The 11,512-nt window shown below is 34.5% G+C and overlaps 1 protein-coding gene and 1 pseudogene across 1 annotated transcript; both read right to left on the bottom strand.

The window, feature by feature from the left end:
- Positions 1 to 808: 808 nt before the first annotated feature.
- LOC139091907 (chymotrypsinogen B2-like) lies at positions 809 to 3,177 on the bottom strand. The gene is made up of 4 exons (XM_070642155.1): positions 2,572 to 3,177; positions 1,966 to 2,203; positions 1,408 to 1,569; positions 809 to 1,122 (listed from the first exon to the last, which is right to left on the bottom strand). The coding sequence occupies exons 1-4, from the start codon at positions 3,145 to 3,147 to the stop codon at positions 938 to 940; spliced, it is 1,161 nt and encodes a 386-aa protein (XP_070498256.1). The 5' UTR covers positions 3,148 to 3,177; the 3' UTR covers positions 809 to 937.
- Positions 3,178 to 8,645: 5,468 nt separating this feature from the next.
- Positions 8,646 to 11,512, bottom strand: LOC139091870 (uncharacterized; annotated as a pseudogene).

The raw sequence follows: 11,512 nt of genomic DNA on the forward strand, positions 1-11,512 counted from the left end.
TTTCATTACACGGGAATTACATATTTTCGGGAATAATTTTTGTTCCCGGGAAAATGTGGAAACCCTAATTTTAAGTCCAAACTTTAGTTTATGGTTATTATTTGACTAATCCTAGAGCTCAAGAGAGCCAGAGATACGAAAAAAATCGAAATATTCAACATTTCGAGATTAGAGTTAAAATAATTATAAGCAAAGAGATTCTTATTTAATATTTAAAAATAAACTGAGACTTCATAGTCTAGTGTAAGCTCATCAGCATCAATTTACTCTCAATTTTTGATTCTCTGAGTTTTTTTTTTGGTTTTATTCTCAATCATATGTTAATTGTTTATTTGTTATTGTCTAGTGATTGCATTTAATCAAAGTGGAATTTCCTAAAGGAGTCGTTTTCAAATGACGTAAATCTAAAATCAAAATACAATTTGTTTGATGGATGGCTGATTAGCTGAATAAAGAACGAGATCTCGACAACCAGACCTCGTAGAAAGTTCTAGTTTGAAGCATTAGCTCTGTGCCATCGAGTTATTCCAGTATCGATTGGTTTGGAAGCTCAAAACAAGTTCAATGCAAGGTAATTAATGATTTTTCACTAAATAAACAAAATAAAACATGTTAAAGCGTTGCTTTAGTGATCGTTAGAAAATTTAATTTCTAAAAAAACCGTTAAAAATGATGAAGTGCGCAACAATGCGCTGAAGGCTCTCGATAAGGTCGAGAAATTTTGTATTATTTTTAAATTTAGTTAGTCAATTCTTATCATTTTTAATAAGCATTTAAAATTAATTTTTTTATTTTTAGCAATATCAATTAATCACATTATTGAATATAATAACCGTGAATGACCCTCAGTCCCGGTTTTCTTATCTTTACCTCGTATATGCTATATAATAGCTATTTTGTATTGTTTTATTTTTATTGATTTTGTTTTTTGAAATACTTAAAAAAATCGAGGACCACCGGATTCAAGTTGATTTATTCCTCTTTCTATCCAATCGATGTACGGAAATACTTTTGTGTAGATACTGGGTAATGTTGTGTTACAGCCAAAGCCTCTTGATTTGATTGCATATAAATACGATATTGAACCTCCATTTTGAAATATTTGTTCATAAATCATAGGACCTGTGAGTAAAATAAGAACTTAAGTAATACAAATCAAGGCTTCCGTAGGTTATTGAACTTTTTGAGCAGATTATTGAAGAGTATCATCTTTGATCTTTAATTTTTGATGATTCTTTATACTTTAATGATCTTCATGCCGAGAGTCTTGTTATTAATCAATTAGCAGACCTCAAAGTCAGCTCAAATTTTATATTAAATCGAGTCGACTTGATTCTGCTTTTTCATACAAAATCTGAGTCAACTTCGAGCTCTATCAGTAAAATGAACAGTTCCGTTGAAGCTTACCTCCTATATCTCCAACACAGCTATTTACTTCGTTGAAGGCCGCTACACAAACTTGAGCGTCAAAGACTTTTAAACGTTTGGCTCTAAATCTATTGCTAAACAGGCTAGTTGAATGTATATTAGCTAATTGCTTAAGCAGCCACGGAGCTGCTGTTAAGGGACCTGTAAGAACGAGATTTGTCAATATTTATTATATCCAATATCTAATCCGAGTAGCACGTCGTAATTAGGGGAAGAAATCAGCCGTCGTGTTGTCTTCAGGATACGTTAACGACTTGCAGTTAATGCGGTGAAGTAGCTGTGTCATAGCGACATCTACGCTGCCCCGGGTAGCTGTCTTATGTTGAACTGGCTATAATGCACCAGCATATTCAATTCTTAACTTGACATTTCATTGCAAATTAACCAAAATTTAACTTTATAACTGAATATACGATCGACTAGCCACAGCTTGTCCCTTCTACGCTAAAGAACTGTCGCTGTACTCATATTATCCACAGTCATAGTCAACAATTCATACAAAATGATGGTCAAATCATTTAAAAATATCTAACATACCATTTCTAGTGTCTATATTATATCCAGTGACTGTAAAGTTCACAGGCAAGCCATCATCATATGTTGTAATACAAATTGGCGATATACTCCACAAGGACTTATTATACGGACGTGCAAGTTTAATTAATCCAATATCATTTTCATTTGTAAAAATTGAATAATCTGGATGCGGTAATGAGTCTTCAATTTTAATTGTCTCATTTGTTGAAGGGTCATCTTCATCAGGAACAAATGATGTCTATAAAAAGAAAGATTGGGGTTGATTAAAATTTGAGTTGAATTGGGTTCGATTAGGAGACCACAGAGCTTGATGTCGATTCGGATTTTTATGGGAAAGTCGATTCAGGTCAGCTCAACTTCATTTAAAAATCGAGTCGACTTCGAGCTCAGGTTGACCGTATGTCTAGCTATATGGCAAGTTTCACAATTGTATATAGTCGACAAGTTGCAGCCTGTCTCAGTCGGGAAGACATTATAATGTTGTCCAAACTTTTTGGTACCTCGTCACAACTTGATGTTAAGCCACGGTCAAATACGCATGTAGCTTGCGGTTTATGTCAACGTTTTTGCACACAGCTTGAACAACACTGTCTTATAGCTACTTACAGCCCCTATTTTCACTACAGCCGGCTTTCTTGGTTTCCTCAAGCAATATGCAGACGTAATGACTATGTCCTCAGCTATCAATGCTCCACCACACGCGAATATATATTCATCATTTTTATTTTCACTTTTTATTTTATTTTGAATTTTATATCCAATTAATGCTTGAAATTGAAACTCTCCAGGATCAGCATACTGACTCTGTTCCGTATTTCCTATTATTACTATTTGAGGTTCCTTATTCTTACAAATCATTTTCTCAAATTTTGTGTATTCGACGGCATTATAACGAAGATTTTCTGGCTGATAAATTGATGGACAGCATACGAGCTGATTCCTGCCTTGAGATAAGCAAATACTCTTTTTAAATTCATCTGGTATTATTTTTGAATTAGGTGATTGTTGCCTAAGGTAGTCACATTCATCAACTTTTTGACAGAATCCGTTTAATGTGTCATTAAAAACACATTCATCACCAATTTTAAGTCCCGAATTTACATTTTGACCATGAATATTAACGAGTTTTAATGCAAAAATGATCAGTAATGTGGCAGCAGCACAGAATGTATTTCGCAACATTATTAAATTTGATTATTTTTATTGAAAATAGCGACTTATTATCAAGTTGGAATTTAGAACTAAACTGATCAATTGAGTCATAAAGCTATCAACTCCCAGAGTCTTTATTATTCTCTTTCACATTGACTTTCTCCAAGGGGTTGGAACTCCCGAAAACTTGCAAGTTTTTACAAGTTTCATATAAACTTTTTTTTTAAAATTTTGAAAAAATGGAGAAAACTGTTTAATATTGCATACTAGAGTATCGGGAGCGCCCGTGGCGCCCCATCTTCAGAATTTTCATAATTCTGATACCCCTCAATTTTCGGCTTCACATAGCTTCACACAGCTTCACATAACTTCACATTACACCCCCCATTCCCCCTGATACCCCTCAATTTTTGGCTTCACATGGCTTCACATAATGGCTTCACATGGCTTCACAAAATGGCTTCACATGGCTTCCGTTCTTGTATCAGCAAAGGAATTGGGTGTTTATAATAAAGATTATGTTGGACTGAAACCTTAATTTTTGGTTTTCCGGGTAATAATTTTACTGTAATTTTGCCATATATAAGCTATTTTAGCACGTAATTAGCAACGATTAAAAAAAAGTAAAATTTTGTCTAAGCTGAAATATTTTGATTTTACCCTAATTTTGGATAGAAATCTCTAAAAGTTTTGGGTTTTGAGATTTCTGTTATAACCATATGCCCATATAATATTGTAAAAACCTGATTTTAAACAATCAGATAAAAATAATGCGAAACCTCAAGTTTGTATGGAAAAACTTGTCAGACCACAAGTTCACGGGAGTTCCAACCCCTTGACTTTCTCAGAGTCACAATGAATTTACTCTCATTTTAAGGTCTGGCAAAATATTTTGGAAATTTCTTTTCAGTACGAATTTAAATATTAATTGTTTTGGGTATTCCCGAATTCTTATTAATTAAAAAAGAAACATTCAATTTTTTCTCTGTTTATGTTTTTTGATTCTTGAGAAAATATTGGCGATTTTAAAGAATTTGTGATGTGAAGAAGAGGTTATCGCTAATACTGCAGAATTGTGATTTATTACAAATTTAATCTTCCGCTAATATATTAAATATAGCAGTGATGACTAAGTATAGCAGATTTCCGATTATGAAATATGTGAAATTGTTTTTGCTTAGTTACTTCGCTGGAGGTAAAGATAGTGTCGCTTGTGTCACAGACTGTTTTTTGCAATCGTTAATAATTAACGAAATTGAATTAATTTAGCCAATTATCAATCATTCTTGGAAGTAAAATGCTTCAAATTAAACGAAGCAAATGCAAAAAAACTACAAATAATAATAAATCAAAAGAGAAAAAGACTTTTTTTAGAACAAAAAATCCACAACGACACAGATTCTCATATGTACGAGAATCATTCGTTAATAACATAACACACATTCATTTCCAGATGAAATGATCGAAAAAGATGAAAAAAAAAATAATCCATTGGGAAAATATTTGTACAATTTCTCACCAAATTACTTTTCCATTAAGATGAAAGAGGAAAATGATGAGAATAAAAAAGAGTCAAAAAGCCTCCATCTGTATAAATATTGGCAAAAAAGGAAGAAAAAAACTTTATCAATATTACTAAAAAATGTTGAAAGTCCTTATGGTGATCGATCGAGGGACTTAAGCGCATTTTTGCTCACGGATCAGAATTTGAAAAATGAAATATGAAAAATAACGTCAAATGTTTTTTTGAAAATTAACGGTCGAAATAATTTCAAAATTTCAAGAGGTAAAAAACACGTGTTTTTTTGCATTAAAAACTAAAAAATCATTAATTAAAGCATTTAATCGTGGTTTTAAGCTACTAGACCAAATGATAAGACAGTAAATCAGTGGTACGGACCTAATGCTTCAAACTAGATGTCTTAACGATGTCTGGTTGCTGAGATATCGTCTTTCACCCAGCCAGTCAACCAGCCCGATCAAAGTGAAGTTATAAGCGCCATTTTTCCTCAAAAATGCTCTAAAAAACCGAACGGAATGAACAAAAGAAATAAGAAATAAAAAGTTTCAATTTATCTTTTACTTCTCATTCCCACAGCAATATTTTTTATTATTATAAAATTGAAAAATTTTCACTTTAACCATTCCTCAAGTGACTTTTATGGGAGTTCCATTGCTTTTTATATTTTTTCATCCTTTTGTTGTCGTTCGCTAAAGGCAATAAAAAAAAAAAATTTGTTGAAAAAAGGAATCGATCGATAAATTATTGCATTATAGTTATAGGGATTAAGATGAGAGGGGTTATTGGATGTTCATAGAGAGAAAAGAATGATTTATTCTCAGCTTTGTGGCTGAATATAGTGCTGTTCAATTAGTTCAAAAAAACTAAACTAACTTTGAAAAAGTTGAGGAAGTTTGTTGGATATATTGTGAATTTGAAAGCATTTTTTCAACATTTTTCTATAACTTTAGCACGGAGAAAGACAAAGTTTTTCTGTTGATTTTGAATATTGTTTTGTGTCTGGGCTGTATTGTAGATGAAGTGTGGGATGCTCAGTTACTCTTGAACTCTTGTATTTTCAATGCTTCTTTAAATAAATTCTTAAATTTCATTTTGTGTTCTTGTTTATTTAATGAAATTTTCACAATATATCAGCTGATTTTAGAGCCGATCTGTATTTCTCTAAGGACGACTATGAGACTGTTAGTCCCTGAAATCTTTGAGAACTTGACCTCAATAATGATGATTGGGTACTAATCTGCAGAATTCCATACTTCAAGATTTTGGTGTGTCAAACCAAAATGCAGTAATTGTACGATAACACAAATCCTGCTCAAATACCATGTCTTGATCTAAATCCTTACGTAAAACCAATTCCTGATTCACCATAATTTTGAGTGAGGAGAATTTTAAAACAAATTTAGGATTTCTTTGGAAGCATCCATTCTATGAAACATTTGTGCATCATTAGATTTATTTTGGAATTTGGGGTCGTTTTCAGGACTTGGATTCGTTACTTCTATTCAGAATATATTTGCAATATTTTAGCCACAATTTAAAGGTTATTACAAAAACGCATAAAATGTTTAAACCAGAGTTCTAGAATCTTAGGTCTGCAGCTAATATTCTATTATAATTTAGTTCTAGTATACAAAAATCATCAACAGCTAAAATCATTAGGCTAGCTGTGAAGTCAATATGTTTGAAGTCGACTTGAAAACTTTGAATCGACGAAAAACAATTAATCCTAAAAGGCTTTCTTAGGGATGAAATCTGGATTGATAGTATCATTTGCGCATGAGGTTGACATCAAATCACTAAGGTCACAGCTCCCGATCAACACACCGTGTTTGTTAGTAATACACCGCTACGTCAATGTATTACCGGTAAGATGGGAACTTGTTTCCTGACGAGACACTGAATTTTGACCAATTTTTACGACAGAAAATGCATATCGTCCTATTGTGCCATTGAGAGATGTTTATTTATTGATCATCAAATTAACAAATCTTTATAAATCTTAAGAACCTTTTAAAAGACACCTGCACGAGCAAAGTTCTCAAAACTTTTTAATATTTAAATAATCAACATTATTAAATTATTTTTATCCCATTAATTTCTAAAGAAAGCGAAGAGAAAGTTTGAAAATTAAACTTAAAACTTTCGCCTTTATTCTCTTTTTATAATTTCTTATCAATATTTCTCGATTTTTATTATGTAACATGTTGTTGAAAGTACACAATGCAAACTCCTATCGCGTTGGCTGAAACTGACATTTAGTATTACAATTTCTGAAAAGATAATAAATTTTATTATCTAATTGTGTTTTTAAAAGTATATTTTTGCTGCTATATTTAAGACTGTAAACTGTAAAGATTAAAATTTGAGATAAGTTTTAAACTTTGAAAGAAATATGATTTAGGGATCAACCTCAATAATTCTACAGACTTAACTAACATTTAACAAACGAGTTTAATTTGCAATAAAATTTCATTCCATGCCATAAAACTTACAACTTTGTAAGTATTTTTTAAACAAACTGTCGGAAAACCGCAATTATTCTTTAAAAAATTTGGTATTAAATTCCTCTAAAGATAAAAAAAAGCTAAGTTTTTCCTTCCCAAAGTGGCATTGATTTAATTTTATCGACTTTCTTTTCTACACTTTTTTTCATCATCAATTTTTATGACATTTTATTTTTGCTCTTTTGCTTTTTTTGGGAGTTGATTAGAAGTGATGTGTGGCTAAAGGGACCTTCTGAGTATTTTGGGTTAGGGGAGGCGAAGGGGGACTTCTCACCATTCTAACCAAATGGACTATACCCATGAGTACTTGAGTAGTTCATGCCCCACCGCTAACCTGGAAACACTACTATCCTGGCTACACCTCATACCCTGATTTTATACTTCTCTGCCTACATCCACCCCTATCCTGGTTGCACTACTAACCTGGATACACTCACCCTTACCCTGGTTGCACTTCTATCTTTTCTGATTACACTACTACCCTGGCTAGATCCACCGCTATTTCTGATTATATTACTATCCTAGCTACATCTATCTCGACCTTTATTCTACACTTTTCTGGCTACACTTACCCATATCCTGGTTATTCAACTACCCTGGCTACAACCACCCTTATCCTGGTTACATTACCATCCTGATTTCACCCTTACCATGGCTATACTTCTACCCTTTCTACACCGCCACTATTGATATACTTCTACCCTGACTACACTGCTACCCTGGTTACACTACTACATTGGCCACACTCCAAAACCACTATTATGACTACACCTTTACCCAGTCTACATCTCCACCATAGTTAGGGCTACATCCCTTACGCTATCTCCCTCATTGACCATTTATCACACATCATTTCCAAACGAACCCCCAATTTCATATCTCTTCAACAATTTCTTCCTTTTTATTTGCTTTCTTCAGCACCATTTATACTCTTTCAATAATAATAGTACGATAAAGTAGTATATATTGATGTTCGACAGCAATCGGCATAAGAGCAAGTCAAAATAGACGTAAGCGAGCAAACTTTTCAAATTAAATCCGATTATTTACTTAAAGCTGTTAGCAGATCATTATTTATTTTCCGGCTTTTTTTCCTATAACGTATGTTGAATCAAGATTAGAACATAAAAAATAAAAGTTATAAGAAGTGCGCGAGTGAGCGAGAGATAGACGATGGAGGGAAGAAAGTTGTTCATGTGAAAAAGGCACAGTCGTTGAAATGAGCGAACGTGGAGGAGAAAAGAAAAACTTGAAGGAATAAGAAGAACAGAAAAAAATGCGAAAACTTTTTACTTTTCCTTTTTTGTACTTCTTGTGAGTTAAGTTGGATGTATAAATGAGGAAGTATTTTGTCAGTTTGGAATAATTATGATGTGACTTACGGATACAATTTGAGTCGTTGATTCAAGTGGAGAAGGTTCAACTCGATTCGACTTGGCTAAGGCTCGAGGCTTTGCTCGACTCTACTCGGCTAAGCTCGACTCAACTCGGCTTAGTTCGACTCAACTCGGCTTAGCTCGACTCAATTCGGCTTAGCTCGACTCAATTCGGCTTAGCTCGACTCAATTCGGCTTAGCTCGACTCAACTCGGCTTAGCTCGACTCAATTCGGCTTAGCTCGACTCAACTCGGCTTAGCTCGACTCAATTCGGCTTAGCTCGACTCAACTCGGCTTAGTTCGACTTAATTCGGCGTAGTTCGACTCAATTCGGCTTAGTTCGACTCAATTCGGCTTAGTTCGACTCAACTCGGTTTAGCTCGACTCAGACTCGATTCGGCTTAGCTCGACTCAACTCGGCTTAGCTCGACTCAATTGGACTCGGCTTAGTTCGATTCAACTATGCTTAGCTCGACTCAACTTAATTTAGCTCGACTCAATTTGACTCAGCTTAGCTCGACTCCATTCGGCTTAGCTCGACTCAACTCGGCTTAGTTCGACTTAATTCGGCGTAGTTCGACTCAATTCGGCTTAGTTCGACTCAATTCGGCTTAGTTCGACTCAACTCGGTTTAGCTCGACTCAACTCGCTCTGACTCGATTCGGGCTTGGCTCAATATGAGCCTGCCACTCACCCTTATTCTCCTACTGAATACCCAATTTCGCAATTTAACAAATAAACACCATATTCAGTATAATACAACATAAATAAAAAAGCAACAATTTAATATCTAAAGCTTAAAAAATTACACAGAACATTTCCTTATAAATCCACCATACTTTGATCTTCTTTTATCTCTGTGAAAAGCTTTTAAGTCAATTTCATTCATCCCAACTTGGCGAAAAGCTGAGATTTTTTTTCTTTTCTTGTTCCTTCCTTAAAGCTCAATAATGCGTTATCGAAACTTGTTCAACAACATTTTCGACGCTTCGTTTTTTTTTTGTTAATGCCAGAAACTTTTTATGCTTCCTTCTTTTTTGTACAGGCCAGAAAAAAAGAGGTCAAATTAAGTTCGATGAGTTTTTATGAGGAAAATATTTTTTTTTGTGCCTTAAACTGAAAATGTTTAAAATAAAGCCTTTCCATACATCAAAGCATCAGAATCGCTTCCTTTAAACATAAAATACACAAAAAAAAAAATAAAGTTTGTATTTGACGTTAAATTATCTCATTAAAGAATTTCCTAAAGGTGTCAGCAAAGAACAAATTTCGATACGTGATAAGAAAGTAAATAAGTGAAAGGCATGAAGAGCATGTGTGACACAGAAGATACAATTTTTATCATTCGTAGTTCTTTTTTTTTTTGCTGAGATCTATGGAATGGTTTATGAGTTGTGTCCATCAAAAAATGTGAATTTTGGATTATTCTTGGGTTTGGTGTTTATTAGACCCTTCTGGCATGAACTGACCTTGCCCCACTCATTGACCTGTCTATAGAAGCACGCTCAGAGGGCTCAATAACCAATTTAGGACAAAATTCTCCAATTTGCTGTATTTTTGATACAAAAATGCTAGCCATTTAAACCCCAAAAATTTGCGCATTCGATACTCAACCCCCATCCCAATGCTTTTATATGACCCTTGCCAGGGGCGTATCCAGAAGGATTTTGAAGGGGTTTTTGATTTATTATGTATAGATCATAGAAATGCAATTTAGAGGGATTTGGAATTTTTTCAAAAAACCCTAGCCCTAAATTGACGAAAGAGGTTGTCCCCCAAATCCCATCTCGCTCCTGAATACCCCACTACACCTGGTCATCTATTATCAGCTTCAATATTTATTATCGCTAAGTTCAATTAGTATGTCAAGAATTTTGGGGTGTTTGTCTCATTAACTCCTTGAGAATTAAAGAATCTCGTCCAAAAAATTTGAGATTTTGCCCCCAAAAATCCCTCTGCATCTTTGTATATACCCTTGCAACCCCTTATCAATATCTCCTATCTCCACATCCCCATTTTGACATCATTTACACACAACCCCCATCAACAAAAAAAATTTTTTGCTGTATTTTATCTTTATTAAACGTAATTTTTCTTGTCTTTTCATGTGAACTTTTACTCGCAATTGCCTTTAGGACTACTCTGGGCAGGTGTACGCAATTCATCAGATCATTCAATAATAAATATACCCAGAATGCTTTTTTGATGGTTGATGAATTTTTTGTCATAAATTTTGTTGAGATTTTTTTTCTTTTCTATCCCATTTAGTTCAGGTTTATGCCATAAATCATGTCTGTGGATTTGAAGAAGTTATGGATAGGGATTTGAAAATGGGAATTATTATTGGGGATTGGATGATGTGGAGAGAGAGGGGAGGATTTGGGATTGAGAGTTGGGAAAGGGCAGGTTGTGATAGAGACAGTTTCAGAGGTCATCTAAGAGTGGCCATGGATCACAGTTGATATGTACAACCATTAGTAATAAGTCTATTGTGAAGTGTAAGCTAGAACTCAGGCTGGACCTCAGGCTGACTAGAACTCAGACTAGACCAGATCTAAGGCTAGACTAGAACTTTGGACTGTAACTCAGGCTGGACTAGAATTCAGGCTGGACTAGAACTCAGGTTGGACTAGAACTCAGGCTAGACTAGAACTCAGGCTCGACTAGAACTCAGGCTGGACTAGAACTCAGGCTAGACTAGAACTCAGACTGGACTAGAACTCTGGTTGGACTAGAACTCAGGCTGGACTAGAACTCAGGCTGGACTAGAACTCAGGCTGGACTAGAACTCAGGCTGGACTAGAACTCAGGCTGGACTAGAACTCAGGCTGGACTAGAACTCAGGCTGGACTAGAACTCAGGCTGGACTAGAACTCAGGCTGGACTAGAACTCACTTGAATGATCTAGAACGCACTTGAGTGATCAAAACTGAATCTACAAGAATACCTTAAGCTCTTCCACTCGATTTCTTCAAAATTACGTCAATACCAT

This window comes from Chironomus tepperi, unplaced genomic scaffold (assembly GCF_022539635.2).
Source record: "Chironomus tepperi strain 1889 unplaced genomic scaffold, CSIRO-AGI_Ctep_v1 contig_262, whole genome shotgun sequence".
In the NCBI taxonomy this organism is placed as follows: domain Eukaryota; kingdom Metazoa; phylum Arthropoda; class Insecta; order Diptera; family Chironomidae; genus Chironomus; species Chironomus tepperi.

Excerpts from the sequence above, each read along its gene's own strand:
- LOC139091907 (XM_070642155.1), bottom strand. The coding sequence starts at position 3,147 with ATGTTGCGAAATACATTCTGTGCTGCTGCCACATTACTGATCATTTTT. Across the intron at positions 2,204-2,571 it reads CTGTAGTGAAAATAGGGGCT|ACATCATTTGTTCCTGATGA; the intron begins GTAAGTAGCTAT and ends TTCTTTTTATAG. Across the intron at positions 1,123-1,407 it reads CTGTGTTGGAGATATAGGAG|GTCCTATGATTTATGAACAA; the intron begins GTAAGCTTCAAC and ends TTTTACTCACAG.